Source organism: Urocitellus parryii, chromosome 3 (assembly GCF_045843805.1).
Source record: "Urocitellus parryii isolate mUroPar1 chromosome 3, mUroPar1.hap1, whole genome shotgun sequence".
Lineage (NCBI taxonomy): Eukaryota > Metazoa > Chordata > Mammalia > Rodentia > Sciuridae > Urocitellus > Urocitellus parryii.
This window is the reverse complement of record NC_135533.1, coordinates 205,472,671-205,490,115: the sequence shown is the minus strand read 5'-3', so window position 1 is coordinate 205,490,115 and position 17,445 is coordinate 205,472,671. Positions and strand designations below refer to the sequence as shown.

At 55.0% G+C, this 17,445-nt stretch overlaps 1 protein-coding gene across 5 annotated transcripts in view; it reads right to left on the bottom strand.

The window, feature by feature from the left end:
* The window catches only part of Eps15l1 (epidermal growth factor receptor pathway substrate 15 like 1), a 101,114-nt gene that overhangs the window by 1,978 nt on the left and 81,691 nt on the right, over window positions 1-17,445 (bottom strand). For 3 of the 5 annotated variants that reach the window (XM_026389826.2, XM_026389827.2, XM_026389829.2), the window contains 2 exons: window positions 6,336-6,541; window positions 1,199-1,319 (listed from right to left, as the gene is read on the bottom strand). In XM_026389826.2, coding sequence (XP_026245611.1) covers window positions 1,199-1,319; window positions 6,336-6,541 — 327 coding nt within the window. Of the gene's footprint in view, window positions 1-1,198; window positions 1,320-6,335; window positions 6,542-17,445 lie in introns of those variants that run through there. The other 2 variants (XM_026389830.2, XM_026389831.2) reach the window with 2 other exon arrangements.

The window sequence follows — 17,445 nt, the reverse complement described above, 5'->3', positions numbered from 1 at the left end:
TTTTTATTCTCAACTTCACTGATTCTGATTCTGATCTTCATGATTTCCTTCCTTCTACTGATTTTGGAATTGGTTTGTTCTTTCTCAAGGCCTTCAGATGCATCCCAGTAGGTTGTTTATTTGGGATCTTGAGACCCAAGTCTAGACATAAAATCCACGCATGTTTTACGCACACCTACCAACAGCCTAAAGGCAGTTTCATATATTTTTAGCGTACCTGCATTTTCACTGTGACCCAGCACCACGAGGCTGGGTGTGAAAGTTTTCATTTGTGGTGTTGTGTCCACATGCAAAAAGCTTCACATTTTGGAGTATACAAGATTTTGGATTTTCAGATATAGGGGTGCTCAACCTGTATGCAGTGACACTGTGTGAGGGAGTGGGGAATGTACACTGGAACTTTTCCAGAATTGGCTCTCTTTGTGGCTCTAGACCAAAACTCAAATTTTATTTATGTATTATCCTGGTGCTGGGGTGGAACCAGGTACTCATGCATGCTAGTCAAGTGCTCTACTGCTGAGCTATACCCCCAGTCTAAAACAAAACTGAAAAAGAATTTCTGGACCTACTTTTTAAAGTGGGTCTGCATCTCTGATACCAATACTAGGAAAAAAAAAAATCAAGGAACCCCACTCCTACACACCCTCCTCTGGGGACCAAAGCCAGGCCTCCCGCTGAGCTATACCAACTGAATAAAGAAGATTTCTGTCTTTTGTATTAAAATATTTTATATTAATCATTCAAACTTCATTTTTATACAACGAATGCATACATCGAGGGGTTCTCACTGATGGGGGGGCGGGGGCGGGGCTCCCGGGCGGGGGGCGGGGCTTGTCTGCAGCCAGGAGCAGGGGGAGTGGAAGCCCAGGGCTTCCTCTCCCCGGCCTCCCGCGGGTGCGCTTCTGGAGGCAAAGCTGGACCCCGTCACCCCACTGGGGACGGCACAGCGCCTCCCCCGCCGTGCGTGTCAGCCCACAGGGGTGGGCTGCGTCTGCTGGGCCTGAGCAAGCTCCCTAGAGCCCGAGGCCCTCTGTCCAACTGGTCCTTGACTTAGGGTGGCTATGGCATGTCACAACGTGAAGCAGGGACCCTCTGAGTGTGAGTGTATAGAGACGTCTACGGTTTCCCCTGTGAACCTGCCCGCGCCCTGTCCCGCCGGTGCGCGTCCTTGCCTAGGCGGCCGGCATGTCGGCCTTACTGAGCGCGATGGCCAGCTCCAGATCCTCTTGTTCCTGTCGCCGCAGCCGCGCCAGCCTCTCCTGCTCGGCCTTCTCGCTCTCCCTCTTGGCCCATGCCAGCTGCTGCTCCTCATTGCCGAACTGCAAGGGAAAATGGGGGGGGGGTTTGAAAGGTGCTGCTGCAGGGCCACCTCCCGGAGCCGGGAGCAGTGCTGGGGAGTGGCCAGGCCCAGGCTGGGCGGGGCAGAGTCCCACTGAGCGCCCAGCAGAGGAGCTGGTGGGCCAGTGAAAGCCAGAGGTCCGCGCCCACGGCCCTGACAACCTGCAAGTGGCACGGAGCAGGGGGCACATGCAGGAGAAGCAAGGCTGTGTCTGACCTCACAGCCTCCAGGCCCTCGGAGGCACGTCACTAGTCCCCGCAGGAGGCCGGGGACAGTGCTGGAGGGCCCCAGGACCCGAGGCCAGAGTGGGCCCTCAAGGGCTCTGAAGCCCACTGGCACAGAATGCCAGCCACCCCGCAGGCACCAAGGGCACGTGGCACCAGGACCCTGGCACTCCCCTGGCCATCTTTCAGTGGGCAGTTTTTATTCTCAAGGGGCATTTTTCCTGAAATGTTTAATCAAAACCCTTTTTTTTTCTGTTTTGGTGCCGGGATGGAACCCAGGGTCTTTACATGCTACACACATGCGCACCCCAGCCCTGTCCCCCAGCTGATTTACACGGGAGAGAAAACTGTCGTGGTCCTCAGGTGAGTGTTCTGAGGTAGCATCGCCACGGAAGGCCCCGTCCCACCAGCCACTCCTGTCACGGTGCCCTGTCCACACCAAGCCAGGGGAACTTGCCCGTTTAAGCCTCGGGAGCTCTTTCCCACAGCGGCCTCTGGCTACACAGATGACGCCAGAGAGAAGGCCCTGGTGGCTCGCCTTAAGGTGGCCCTTGGGACAGACAGACAGACATGCATAGCTCGATGTGACCAGACCCCTGGGGAGGCCGCTGCAGCCCTCCAGGAGCTCCAGAGAGGGATGCACACGGAACATGGCCACTGCTTCACGTGTGGCAGTAACCCTCGTGAAGACTAGGGAAGACCACTCACATCTTGCCTGTGACAACTGAGGCAGGGGAAGGGGCTAGGTCCTCACACGCTGGCTGTGCTTCAAGGCCTGAGGGCTGATGACTGAGCTGGAACTCATGGGGGACAGCCTTGGGCCCTGGAGTCGGGCGCCTGTGCGGTTCCCTGGGAGTCCGACTCCCGATCTCAGGGCTACAGGACAGGGACTGGGGCGGAGGAGATGGATCTGGGAGGGGTCTGTGGGCCCCAGGAAGGCAGCGGGACTTCCCTGTGAGCAAGGGGGTGATCAGAGTGGTGGCTCCTAAATCTTTAGGGCTCCAGGGTAGATGCGGGTGCCTAGGAGGTGAAGGCCAGATGGCCGGGGGCAGGAGGGACAGGGAACTAGGAGAGAGGAGGGCCAGGTGGGGAGGGGCCAGCCCGGGAAGGGGGTGGGTAGAAGGGGCGTGGCTTAAAGCCAGAAGTGCCGCCCAAGAGCAGGTGGAGCCCAGGAGGCCTCCTCCATCCACCTCAGACGGGACAGGTGCGGGGTCAGTGCGAAGAAGTCCTGGGGGGGAAGGCTCTGGAGCACCGCCCAGATCAACACGCGGGGTCCCCGGGTTGGAGTCCCTGGAAACTGGCCCCTCCCCCTCATCTGTTTCCACCGTGGGGATTTTCCAATAGCTCACTGGGAGAAAAACAAGGAAAAAACAACGAATGCCGGTGGCAATGATTCCACAGTGCCACGGACAGCAGCGGGAGGGGACAGCGCGGTGACGGGGACCTCGTCCTCCACCAGCCCAGGGCACAGGTGGTCAGGACCAGCCTGATCGGAATCAGAACTCAGAACCAGGGCTGGGGGGCGGGGGGGGGGTGCCCACTGCACATCACGGCCTCCTGGCTGTCTCTGGCCCCACTGGCCTGTGTGTCACCGAACGTCCCTGCAGAGCTTCCTGGAAATTAAGCAAACTGACAGAAAAGTTCCAGGTGCCTTTCAAGTCCAGGGGTTCAAGGCCATGCGTGAATCCGACACCACACCTGCGCTGTGGGACCTGCGTGCACCTGAGCGGCAGGTGAGCAGCATAGTTGAGAGAAGTCTCAAGAGCGAGGTTTCTCTCTGTGGCTTGCTCTATCTTGCAAATGAGAAGAAAACTCTTTCCTAGCTCTGGCTGAAGACACCTCAACTGGGCCACTTGCTAGTGCCCTGACCTGGAGGGGCCACGAGACAGGCCAGGTCCTGGAACACCCACAGGTGCAGTAGCTGCTCAATAAACAGCAACTTGGACTTGTGCCAGCTCTGATGTCCGCTTCCATTCTGTTCGGTCCCGGGACTGAGACAAAGTGGGCCGAGAGCGATGCCCTTCTGAGACTCCTCCCTCAACAACGATGCACGTGAGGTGGTTTCATTTTGGCGGCCTTTCAGAGGTACACAGCGGGGATGCCTGGCAGGCTGGGCAGTGGTGGCAGCAGCAGTGACTGCGTGGACAGGTACCGTTCCTCCCTGGGATGGACGCCTGTGCGCTGAGGCACCGAGAGCAGGTTCACTCTGCTGTGCCAGGGAGGCGGAGCTGCCTCCTCCCCACACCCTGGTTCTGATGCTGAACTTGCATCCCACATGCTGGATACCAAAGCACCGTAGCCAATCGAGATTCTTAATGCAGGAGAGACCCAACAGCCATCTGTCAGCTCATAAATGCTACTTCCCAGGGAACACACTGGCCTGAGATAGAAAGGCTTGTTTTTAAAGAAACACCAGAGAAGGAAGAGGTTTCTTGTGAAACCTCTAGAAGAACAAATAACCCACTGATGGAAATCCAAGGCTCACAATTAGAGGGCTCCAGGGCAGCAGAGCTGGTGCCAGTGGGAACTGTGTGCGTCATGCTTGGGTGACTTCAGTTTCCCCGAATGCCAACACAGATCAAGTGGCTTTTGCCCAGGTGACAACATGTCCCGGGGAGTGCTCAGAGAATCTGATCGGAAAGATTCCCGCTGCCAACCAGCTGGGTGGAAAGAGACCTCTTAGCGTTGACTCCAGGGCTGGGGGCCTGGGAACAGTCCAACCAGCTGGGGCCTTTCTAAATTAGCACAGGTTCTGAGCCCAGGAGCGTGGAGAGATGTCCCGGGTCTCCAGGGGGGCAGCTGTGGTCTGACCACGCAGGGCAAACAAAGCCACCGAGCGTCCCATCTCTCAGTCTCCATCCTGCCAGAGTGGGCTGTGTCACACTGAACTCCCCTGGGAAAACTAGAGCCCTCACAGTGGAAAGGCCATTCGAACAAGCAGCAGGGCTGTGGCTGGACTGGGTGGAACTCAATTTTCTGCCTGGACACAAAGGTCTTCTAGGATAGGAGTCAACTGTTCTGGAATGACCAGAACTGTCAGGCCAAATGATGGCTTAACAGCGTGGCTGTGTTTTGAAAAAAAGATCTTTTCCAAGAACAAGTCCTTCGGAGGTGGGGTGGGGGGTCACAGGAAATAGAACCGTGTTTCAGAAGAGAACAGTCACGTCTCCAAGTGGCTCTTCAGCTCCATTGACCCAACTCTTCCCTGCCCCAAAAGGACTGAGTCACGAGAGAAGAGCTGTTTTTTTTTTTTTTTTCCCATTGGCATTTTGTGTTTTTCCACCAGAAAATAAACCAAATGTTATTCAAAGCACTCTGTGAGCAGGTTTTGTTCCTGGCTCCATTAACAATGTTACCCTCTCGCATATAGCCATGGTGCGCACTGTCAACACCACCCAGCTAACTGTAGGCGTGGGAGATTCATGGTTCACCAGGAGCCAGGAGCAGGTCAGGATCTTGGGTAAATTACATAAGCCACAGGATAGCAGCGCACAGTGAATGTCACCAAGATGGCTCTGAAAAGAACTGACATTGACTGTGCACTGGCAGAGTTGTTTTATTTGTCTGTCTACCAACCAACTTATCTCTCATCTATCCATCGATGGGGACGGAATCCAGGGCCTCATGTGCACTAGGCAAGTGCCCTACCACTGAGCCACACCCCAGCCCTCAGAGTCTGTCTTAAACGGATATCCTAGGAGTCACGACCTCATACCCAGCGACGGAGCAGGGTATGTTGAAAATGTGAATGAAGCCAGGTGAGGTGGCACAAGCCTGCAATCCCAGCAGCTCGGGAGGCTGAGGCAGGAGGATCGTGAGTTCAAAGCCAGCCTTAGCAACAGCAAGGCCCTAAGCAACTCAGTGAGACCCTGACTCTAAATAGGGCTGGGGACGGGGCTCGGTGGTTGAGGGCCCTGAGTTCAATCCCTGGTACTGAAAAAAAAAATGTGAAAGAGAGAAACCTGTTGGAAACAAAAGGTCCCACAGCGCACAGTGGGACCAACACTGGGAAGACGACGCCTGGAGCCCTCAGAGCAGAGAACTGTGTGTCCCAGGGACAGTACTGAGGTGGCAAGATCTAACAATCTGCAATATTATTCACACAGAGAACACCAAGTCACACCTGCAAGATCCCAGGGGCAGCGTCTAAGGCGGCACTGGCTTTGCTAACGTGCTTCTGTGAGCCCTTGTTCTGGCCAAAGGCAGAGGCCCGAGAGCGGGTGCTCTAGATGGGGTCTCTCAGCTCACTGTAGCTGGTCACCAGCACGCACTCACCACCGCAGTGGAACTGCTCTTCCTTTGCGTGTCTGCCTGGGCCTTTCCATTCCTACCTTCTGCACAACAGGCCCCGGGCAGGATGTCAGAATCGGTGCACAAAGACCCCTCTGGGGACAGTGGAACCTAGGGTCACTTCTGTCACCTTGTTATCCTCGTTGGCAAGCATCTGACATCGTGGCTTCCGACAACCCATGAGCAAAACAGCCTCCCTGTGACACAGATCATAGAAAGTGCCCACTGAGGACAGAAAGGGGCACGGTCCGCCGCCACCGGCTGAAGAAGACGAGCCCTTACCATAGTGGCTCTTTTTTATTGAGAAACTGGGTCCTTACAGCAGCACCAGTACAGAATAAATAACACCCATGACAGACAGAGGAGGCACCAAGAGGCAGAGAGGAGTGGGAGGTTTGCCACTGGAAAGAGACAAAAAATAGCCCCAGAGAAGCTGCAGTGGAGGGCAGGGGGGTGGCGCGGGGGCGGAGGACTCAACTTACAGAGGTGAAGTCCGCAAAGCCCGAGGAAGAGGCCTTAGAAGGCTTAGCTGAAGAGGAGGGGACAAATGGATCTTTTCCACTAAACGGGTCCCCAAACCCCTTTTTATTTTGGAAGGGGTCGCCGCTGTCAGCCCCAAGTGGCTGGAATGGATCGGGGGGCTCAGGGAAGTCTGCAGAACCAAGCTGGCTTACAGGTGTACTTTTACCTGGAAAGTTCAGGAGAAAACAAAAAACAAAAACAAAAAAACAAAAAAAAAAGAAGAAAAGAAAAACACAAGTTACTCACCACGGACAGAGAAAAGGGCTCAGTGGGGCCCTTCTGCCCCTCTGGGAGAGCTGGGAGTCCAGCAAAGGGGACGAGCCCTGGGGAACCGGGGCCTGCCTGGACCAGGCAAGCACTCCACCATGGAGCTCCGGCCCCCGGGCAGGGGCTCAGTAAGTTCGTGAGTGACACACATGCACACAAACAGTTTAGATGACACACACACACACACAACGTTGTCTAGAAGGTCTACATGCAGACGGTTAATGTTACAGGCATGCAGCTGGATGGGAGGGGTAAGTCTAGGGTTCTACAGCGCAGCAGGGTGAAGATGGCTGACAACTAATCACATATTTCAAAATAGCTCACAAAGAGGATCCTGAATGTTCCCAGCACAAAGGAAGACTAAATGAAGCAGCGACAGGCCAATGCCCTGACCTGGTGGTTACACAATGTATCATGTACTGAAATGTCACACTGTACCCCATAAACATGGACGATTACTGTGTGGCAATTTGAAATAAAGAAGCATATTTAAAAAGAAAGTTTATATGCAGGCATGTTTCAAAGAGATTCATTTTAGTGAGGTAACACATTGTCTAGCATACTGAGTTAAAAAAAAACAAAAAAAACACGTGGCTGAGTAGAAAAACACACTGCAAGCTGCTCCCAACAGAGGGGGAGATCCCTGCAGTGTAGGGGGTCGGCTGCACAGATAGTTAGAGGGGCCTGGGGGCAGCTCATCGATGACCCCTTCTGCTGTCCTGGGGTTGATGTTTTTCAGACCCTGTTTCTGTCCCTTTGGCGCTAGAGGCCCCAGTGAGTTTTCTGGGGTCTTCCTGAGCTTTTGCCCAGCGGATGACCTAGGGTGCCTGGGTCCCACCAATGCACACCTTGCAAGGGGGCAGAGAGGGGTCTGAAGCCATGGGACCACCTGAGGGATGCAGCCTGAGGCAGGAGGCACCTCCAGTGGTCCCTGCCAACGTGCCAGAACACCCAGACCAGAGGCCCCTCAAGTCCTGCGTAGCAACAGGAGGCCCCAGGTGATGAGACCCGGGGTGTAGAGAGCAGGCCAACTCAGTGTCCTTGCCTACGCTGCTCTAGCTGCCCGATGGGTGCCCAGGTGGTCAGAGCATCTGGAGGAGCAGGTGTCCACCTGGTCCCAGGGGCGGCACCACAGGCTGGAGGTCAATGGTACTCAACACAACTCCAGTTTGTCAACTGAACGGCCCATGTTGGCCCTCATGGTTTCAAAGTTCATGTTCAAAGAGAAACCAAGAGCTGCCTGAATGGTCCATGGCTGACCTTGGACTTGGCTGCCAGTCCAGGTCCAGGGAATACCCTGCTCCCCAGTTGCACCTGCTCCCTGCAGCACCTGAGCTCAGGGACACCTGTCTTTGGCCCCTGCAGAGTAAGCTCCACCAGCCTCCAGCCCCAACGCCGTCCCCTCTGCCCTCCCAGCGCACCAACCAACCAGGTCACATTTCTGAGGGTCCCAAACTATTCCTAAGGGCTCCAGGGTCACTGTCTGCATCTGCTCCCTTTATCCCTGGGGACTTACAGAAGACAAGCACCCAAGGCCCAACTGGCCTCAGTTCTCCTATCAGTGAGTGAGGAGATGGGGGTCAATCGAGGTGACACAGCAGGGTCTGCTCCCCACTTGGAGGCCACCTTGGCATCCTCTACCGCCCCACCTGGCGCACACAACACGTACTCTACACACCTGAGAGCAGGTGGGAACCCCGCACAACCTCTCTGGAAACATTAGATTACTCATCCAGCAACTGGGCAGTTCTGGGCCAACCAGAAATTGGCAACTGTAATGTCCAACTTCTGGGCCCTGAGTTGCACCTCAGCTTTATCCACAGCTTGAAGGGTGATGCCCAGAGAAACAAGTCACAGGAAGGCCAGTGCCCTGGCCAGGAGACAAGAAATGGGCAAGGATTCTGAGCTGTCAAATGTGTCAGATCTCACACTCACAGGGATGGCATCAGGATGTCCGGGGTGGGGCCGGGCGAAGCCAGTGTGAGCATCAACAGCTGGACCCTGGAGGACCCTGCCCTGCCCACTGCCCACAGTGCAGTTGGCTGGTTTCTTTCTGCAGACTCAAGGAGACACAGTTCCCTTCTCATGGTCTCTACAGAAGGACTCAAAGACACTCGCTCGTGGGCAGCCCGCCCTGGGCCTGAGAACACGGCCCCTCCACGCCCTTGGCCCTGCAGGGTTCTGCCCAGGTCACCTTTAAGCCCAGCCCAGGCCCTGCCTGGCACCACTGGAGGCCTTTCCAGGTTCTCATTATCACCAGCGATACCCCCAGTAAGTCCATCTATGGATGTTTCTGGAAGTGGAGGTGCAGGGTTGGAGGGAGTGCCACTTTGGACTGTCATCTCCATCTTACTGCCCCCTGGGGCATCCTCAGGACCAACGTGGACAGAGAAAGGCGAGGGTGCAGCCTGGCACTAGCTCGTCCCCCACCCCTCAGGCCCCTCATTAATTCAGTCAGCTACCAGGACCACGTAGGAGGAAGGCCCCGCACCAAGCCTTGGCCACAGTGAGTGGGTGAGTCCACCAAGACCCTGGCCCAGAGCATGCCGTGCCACCCTGGGCAGTATTAGGGCTGGCCCGTCACGCACCTGACTTCCAGGTGGTCCCCACTCCCTGGGCCTCCTTCCTTCTCTTCTATCCCCACGTGCCTGGTTGGCCTTGGGCTCTGGGCCATTCTCTGCCCTCTCCTCCTCCTCCTCTTCCCCCACCTTGAGCTCCCAGGGCTGCAGAGATCTCTGTGACCCGGTCCAGTCACAGCCTCCCTGTCCTGTCCTGCTGGCCTTGAAGAACTGCCTCCCTGGAGGTCACCTCCCCCAGCGGGCCCACTCCCTGCACTAAGGGAAGGGCCAATGGGCAAGCCAAGGCCAGCAGGGCCGCGGCCACTGGAGGGGAGAGGACGGGAGGCAACGGGTGTGGGAAGGGCGCATGCAGCCTGCCCAGCACTTTTAAACACCACGCCGTGCCCTTGAGAGCAGTGGGGAGCCGGGGACACCCCAGGGGCTTCCGTCTCATCCATGCACCCTGCTGGCTTCTGCCTCCTCCCCCTCCCCCGCCCCGCAAGGCAGGTCAACCCCACAAAGCAGCCTTTTAGGTCTCTCCATGGCTCCCCACTGCCTGACATGACATGCCAGCCTCGTCCACTGTCCCTCCCTGCTGGCCACCTCTCTGCCCCTGTCCAGCTCTGGTCTCCTGCAGAGTTCGCCAGGCCAAATGCCACCTGGCAGAGAGACGCTCTGCAGGACCCCTCCCCGCCTGCTCCTCTGCAGCCCTGGACGTTCCCACAGGATGCTGAAACGTGTGTATTTTCTCCTTGTCCTCCGAACAGCCACTCCATGATGCTGAGGGCCCTGCTGTCCGCCCCTGGGTCCTACTGCCACAAATAGGCCTGGTTGATGAAAAAATGCCCCTGGTTGAATGACACTTTCTTTTCTTTTTTTGGTGGCACTTGGGATTGAACCAAGGACCTCCCAGGTGCTAGGCTAGTGCTCTCCACCCCAATCCTCCTATCCTTGTTTTTTCTGAGATCGTATCTTGCTAAATTGCGCAGACTGACTCAAACCTTCAATCCTCCTGCCTCAGCCCCTGGCTTTGAATGAAGCTGTATAAAATGCGACCCGGTGCCCCAGCCCTGCTGCCCCACCCCTGCCTTGAGCCTACACTTCCCCTGTGGCATATGGGGAGGCCCCAGCGACACTTCCAACCTCTCTTCCCAGCCTCATCTCCTGATGAACAGCCCAGAGCCTCCTTCCCAGTAACCTCCAGCCCGGGGCTTCTTTCCTGCTCTGCCGAGAAGGCTCCCTTAACCTGAGCACCACTGCAGGCCATCAGCACACCTCCCCCCCACACACACACAGTCACGCCTGTTCAGCTGCAGGCACAGCTCTGGGCTGGGGGCTCCCAGGCCTGAGGCAGGACCCGATGTGGCCCTGGCAGGCCATGAGGAGCTGGCAGAGCCTCTGCCCAGCCTCTCTGTTTCCTAATCCAAGGGGCAGGAGTGGGCCAAACCATGCCCTCCTCCGAGCTCGTACACTGAAGCCCCGACTTCCAATAGGACCGTCTTTGGAGACAGGTCTTTAAAGGAGTAACTGAGTCAAACCGGGGTCACTGGGACGGGCTGTAGCCCAATCTGACTGGTGTCCTCCTAAGAGGAGGTTAGGAGGCAGATATGCGCTGAGGGACAACCATATGAAGACCACAGAAGGCCAAAGAAAGGCCTCAGAAGAAACCACCCTGCGGACACCCTGACCCTGGACTTCCGTCCTTCAGATCAGTGAGACAACGAACACCCGCAGTTTGAGCCACCCAGCCTGGGGCACTTTGTCATGGCAGCCTGAACAGACTCGGGTGACAGGGGGCCTAACCTGCACGGCTTCCAGTGGCAGGTGTGTGCCAGGACCCGCCATGTCCACAGTCTGCACCAGCGTCCTAAGGGAGGGGACACAGGTTTGGCTTGCACCTGGCCCTGCCCTTGTAGGTCTGCACGGGGAAGGGACGATGCCTGCAGTGTCCATGGTCCTTGTGACATGGCCCTGCCCAGCTATCTGCCCGCCATGCTGCCACCCAGCTTGGAAAGCCTCTCGTACCTCTCCCCAAGCTGCTCGGCCTCTCCTTCCACCTGGAAATCCCCTGCCCCCTCAGGGGCTCAATCCCCCCCCATCCCCCCACAGCTTGTCCACTTCCCGCTGCACCGGCCTCTGGCGTGTCTGAAGCTCAGCTTCGTAAGAGCCAGGTTCAGCGCCATAGGTACCAGCAAAGGCTGCCCTGCGCCCCATCCAGCCAGCCAGAGCTCAGCTCACGATGGGCTGCGGCAGATCCTGGAGGGTCAAGTGCCCACCCGGGGCCCTTTAGGGACTAGAAGGAAAAAAGCTGGTGGCCTTCCTTGTCTGTGGGATGCAGCAATATTGACTGGTGCATGCTGGGGCTGGTCACTGCTCAAACACTGAAGTGGTGTGCCCTACATGGCAACGTCTGGGTACAGGAAAAATTGGTCACTGCTGGGTGCAGGTTGAAAGCCACAGGGTGCAGTGCAGCCTCCTGGCACCGCAGCGAGCCCAGGGTGGATGCTGATCAGATTCTCAAGAGCATTTCTTGCAGGGTCTGATCACCTGGGTGGGTCTGCAAACATCTGAGCAGGGGTATAAGAGGAGGGGACCCAGCCAGGCCCTGGAGAGCGAGCACCACGAACAGAACATAGAAATAAACCAGTCAGTTCTCAGCTTTTTTTTTTTTCTTCTTTTCAGTAAAGAAGACCTCTTCCTTCCCTGGTTTGGGGGATTTAAAAACAGAAACTGGTTTTTTGGGAGGGGCAGTTTAGAATCCAGCCTGCTACGATTTGAAGCTGAGGTTTTTGACGAGCAGAGAGATTATCAGAGATGAAAAGCATCGTTCACACCAAGAATCGCCTGCGCCTGGTTTGCCCTGTTGCCGAAACCGTTGTTATTTAGAAATAGTGGCTGTGTTCATACGAAACCAGGCACATTAACTGCTCGCTCTTGTTTTCAGAGGGGGGGAAAACAACAAAAAACGGTCTTCTCTCGGGCGTCTGTTTTGGTGCTTCAGCGTAAGGCAGTACTGGGCACGGCTGCTGGAACCGCGGGTCTGGCTTTTGACCCTCCGTGCCTGTGATTTGGGCAAAGAAGTGCCCCGTTCCTGCAGCACAGCCCTGGGCCCAAACTTCCCACTTTGCGTACCAACTTATTTTTAGCAATTGTACTTTTCAAACATTCTGGGTCCAGTTCCTGCTTTTATGTAACCACTTCTGCTAACTCCTTAATCATTTTTTCGATTTTCTGAGGTGGAGCTTATTTCAAATGTGACAAATTCACTTTACGGGACCCCCAGATCCCTGAGAAGAAAACTCCTATTGCTTTTCCACGGCTCCTCCAGGTTTCAGGAGTCAGGAGAGATGGTCACGAAGTCTGTTTAATTGAAGGGGTGAGAAGTCACTTTTGATACCAGCATGCGGTTTGGGCTCATCATTCCTAGAGGTCTGCAGTGGGAGCCACCTGGTGCCACAGCCAGTCAGGTTCAGACCAATGAAATGACAGACCCCCGCCCAGGGCTGCTGGTTCTCTACCCCAGTGATCCTCCATCCCCCGGGCCGAGGAGTACAAGATTGAAGGAAAGGCAAAATAGAACTTATTTTCAAACCACAGCAGTTTCAACAGTTACCCAAGCGGTGTACCGAAACCACACACAGGACTGACTTCGGCAAAAACAATATGAACCGAATGGTTTACCACAGTGTGTGCTGTGAAAAAAAAAAATTTTATTTGGTGACCGGCTCCACCCTGGTAGAAATTTCTTTGATTCTATTTCTCAAAGTGCTGGAGCCGACATGCACCCAGCACACTGGATCAAGTGGACGCCTGGTGGTGGCAGCTCAGCTTGGCTTTCTGCCTTGTCCACCCCTCCTGAAGGGTCCCAGAGATCCCCACACCTGCTAAGGGAGGTGGCCTCGGACACTCTGGAAGGAGGGCGATTTTCTAGCTTAATATTCTTGCCTCAAGAGGAGAGTGAAGGCTCTGGGTGATTTGGGTGTCTCCATTTGATTTATGGAAATATCAAAACATAAGAGTGTTCTAATCAGACAATTTCTGGGTTCTGTTCATACAATTTGGAAAATGCAGTTCTGTAAACGAAAGATAAATAAAACAACATCAAAATGCCCCAAAACAACAACAAAAACACAAGTCTGTGGCCAGGGTTGCTGCCCCACCTCGGTCATTATCCTCCACAACACAGGACATTCAACAACCGCCATCCCTCCCAGCCCAGGACACCACACAACTGTCACATCCTGCACAACAGACACCCTCAGCACAGCTGTCTTCCATCCTCAGGACACGGGATGCCCATGCAGCTGTCCCTCACCCACACGACACGGGATGCCCACGTAGCTGTCATTCATTCCATGCAACACAGAATCTACACAACTGTCACTCACCCTGTACAACACAGGCTTTATACACAACTGTCATTCATGTCACACAACATGGACACCTACACAGCTGTCATGCATCTGACACAATACAGGATGCCCTCGCAACTGTTGTGAATCCACACAACACGGAATCTACACGTTTGTCATGTGCCCCACACAAGACAGGATTCCTGGACAACCGTCATCTGGTCCTACACAAAGCAGGATGCCCACACATCTGCCAGGTTTCTCAAAGCCACACCACACAGGGCAGCTGTGGCCTGGGTGTGGGGACACACCATGTCAGCTCCTCCCTCCGCAGCCTGCCAGCAGAACAGCTTAACTGGGAGGAGAGGGGACAGAGAGAGAAAAGGTTTGTCCAATGTATAATGTTTATAATTTGCAGTCACCGGGGATTTTCCTGAAAAGGACCACTCTTCACCCACACATTTCAGCGTCTCCCTCTGGCTCCCATCGAGTAGGGAAATCAATTTGAAAAACGTGACACACAGGCCAGGTAACGGGCTCACGGGCGAGGAGTCCTGCCACGCAGATGTGCGCAGATGGCAGACCCAGATCAAAGTGGTGCCAGGCAGCACAGCCCTGGAGATAAAATCTGAGGTGCCTGCGATCACAGCGTTGAGATTTTCCACTAAAAATATTTACTGAATTTTAAGAAACCTGCTTAATGCATCGAAGGGAACAGGATGAGGTTTGGTTCTGAATTTTGGAGAAAAGCTGAATAAATATTTACTCGTATCCACACACTCCTGGTGTTTTCCTCCTGTGAGGGGCGTGAGGTGGGCAGGGGTCAGGGAACTCACCGGGCCAGCAAGCCCCACGGGTGCGGTGTCATTCTAACAAGAATGGAGAAAAAGGGGACAGAGTAGCCACACCTCTGGGGTCTGCAAAGGCAAGTGGGATCTGAAGTGGGAAACACACTTATCTAGAGGTTCCCCTGAAGGCACCTGCCTGAAGGGCTGCAGGAGCCTAGAGGAGGGGAGCCCCGGCGTGGCACCCCATGGTGTGTGAATGGATTTACAAGTTACGAGTCCCTCTTCACGACTGAACTCAGACTGGCAGGTCTCCCAACTTGGGGTTTGAAAAGTCACATTTGCTCTTTGATGGGCACCTCTGACAGCCTCTGCCGGAGCGAGGGGCTTTCCGGGGGGAGATGTTATCTGTTTACCCGCCAGGTGGGGGGAGCCCTGTGTCTGCACTTGCTGTGCACAGCCACAGGGGCTGTCTGGGCCCGGGCTTTGTTCCTCCTTATCGAGAGTGCCAAAGTTGCCAGAATGTCACCTTTGCAAATGGCAGGGATGCACTGTGGCCACATTTAACAAAACTGCCACAAAATTCGGTGTGTGGGGAGGGTCTGCATGCCCAGGAGTGGAAGGGAGAAAGTAGGGTGCCGAGGCCACCAGGAACTCCTGTGGGTGGGGACACTGGGAAGGAGTGGAGTTGAGCCTGGCAGAGGGTGCTCCCACTCTCACTCCCTACAGCCAGCTCTCCTGTCACTCACACACTCGTGATGTCCTCTGTCAATCACACGCACGTGTGTCTTGCAGTTTGCTTTGGCAGAAGGAGGGGGCACTGACTGGGTGCTCCAAGCGTGAGCAATGGAAAATGAAGGCCCCTATTCACCCTGTCAGAAAGGCAGGGAGGCTGGGAAGCCGCAGGCCAAGGCGCAGGGAATGCACCACAGGTGGAGCTGCGGCCGAGCGAGGGGCTGGGCAGGCTGGAGAAGGGAGACCCAGGCCTTGGAGGCAGCCTGGGTAGGGGGTGAACTGGGGCAGAGTGGCGGCTCCTGTCGTTCAACCCATGCTCAAATGCAGGACAAGAGTCCTGTCCTTCTGGCTTGTATCCCAACTACAAGCCCCTAGGAACCTGGCTGGCTGAGTCCTGACCCCACTGCTCTGGGACCCCAAGCCCGGGCACTGGCACCCCAGGTGACAGTTGAATCACATGACACCCACTCAATCTGTCTTTTTGGGTGCAGAAAGGTGGGTGTGTACCAAAGCAGGCAAATGCTTCTATTTTCAAACTCGATCAACTTTGCAGAACATTAATCACGGCAAACAGCAACCTGCCTGCAGGAGGTCTGAATAGAAGAGGCTCCAAAGACAATAGCATCCCTCCCTCTCCTCAGAGCCATGCCCTCCAGGACAGGGTGCCCCTGACTCTCATCTGCATGCTGCCAGCCAGTCACACAGCCCTGGGACAGACCATCCAGAGGTTGCCAACAGCTGCAATCCTCGGGGCAGGGGGGCTGGTGGAAGGGGGTACCCGCCAGGCTGGCTACCATAGGTGTCTCAGGAGCCTCCCATCCTGGCTGGCTGGCTGGCAGGGAAAGGCCAGAGCTTTCCAGGTTCCTGGAGATGGAGAAACTGCCTGTCCCTTTCTACACCTTCACATGTACCCACCAAATTATCTCTTTGAGATCATCGTGGGAACGGAATTAAAGTAGTTAAGTTCAAGGCTGAGGTGCTAACCACATGGTTCAAATGGAGATGCCATTTTAAAAGTGGATCTTATGCAATAAACAAGAGGTTTCGGGCACATAACAGGCACAGGACAGGGAGAAGTCCTTGAACACCCTGGTTGTGATCTGGGCCTGGGATTTCAGAAGAGAGGAGCCAAGAGCATGCAGGAGCCGGGGCCATGCAGGAACTCAGGGCTTCTTGATCGTGCCCTGTGTGCCACTCTACTACCTGACGTGGTCAAGATGACCAGGGCAGAAAGAACCCACAGCCATCCTGTGTGATCCCGTGCATAGGCACTGGAGGGGACGCATTTGCTAGGGGAGAAATGACCTTTTTTTCCTTGTTTTGACTGAGCACTTGAATCAAAAAGGACACAAGTTCAATTGCATCTTGTACTATTTAGGTTACAGCTGTTAACTGCTTGGTCAGCAGAACTGTGGAGAGGGGGCAAAAAGACAGGGACTCTATCAGCACCTGGCTTTGCTGGGAGGTGAAAAGGTTGTTAGCAGTAATAAAATGATCATTAAATTGAGGAGAGGTTAAAGGTTACTGGCTGGTTAGTTGGTGTCACTCGGGTGCTGCAGGAACCGCAAGGCAGGGCTGCGCTGGCAGGAAGTGGCAGGGTGGGGCTGGGTCGCAGGATCCCACTATCGCAGCGAGGCCCTGAGGCCCAATCACTGACGCCCACACAGCCGTTTCCTGCACTTAAAAAAAATCTGTTTCTCTCTTTGCAAATCAACAACTTTTACCTAGAAACTCTTCAGCGGTGAGTTCTGACTGATCTCGATCTCCGGTCCGTTGCAGAAAATACACCATTGTTTACCTGGGGGAGGTGTGTGCGCGCTAACTTTAACTGACAGGTTTCGGGGCTGCCTGCCGAGTCTGTTTTGCATCTCCCTCAAAGAAACCAGTTCTCAGGGCCCAAAACAGACATCTGCTGGTTATTTAATACCTTGACAGACCTTTCTAGAAAAGACCTCCAGGCACAGAGAACTTAGTGCTCACAGATACCCAGGCTGACCCTCAATGATCCCTGAGAATATGAGCGCTGGCTTGGTTGAAAAAGAACTGAGCACCTGGCAAACCGAGGGATCCTTGGTTTTAAGACACCTTAAAGATTCTCGATAAGGCTCCCAGGAGGAGGGGTCCCGATGGCGATTCCCTTTCGGGCCAACACTCATCCACCTGTACATGGCGACAGGTGCTGTTTATTGTTACATCAATTAAACCTCAACTGAGCTTTAAACAAAACAAAAGCAGCTCCTGCAGAATTTGAAAACTGCAGCCTCTAGTACACAAGACAGAGAGCCAAAAACCCCACACGTGACTCAGACCCAAACTTGCTTTTGGTCCCGTATGAGTGATGACCTGGAGCGGACCCTGAAGCCATCTTTGAAG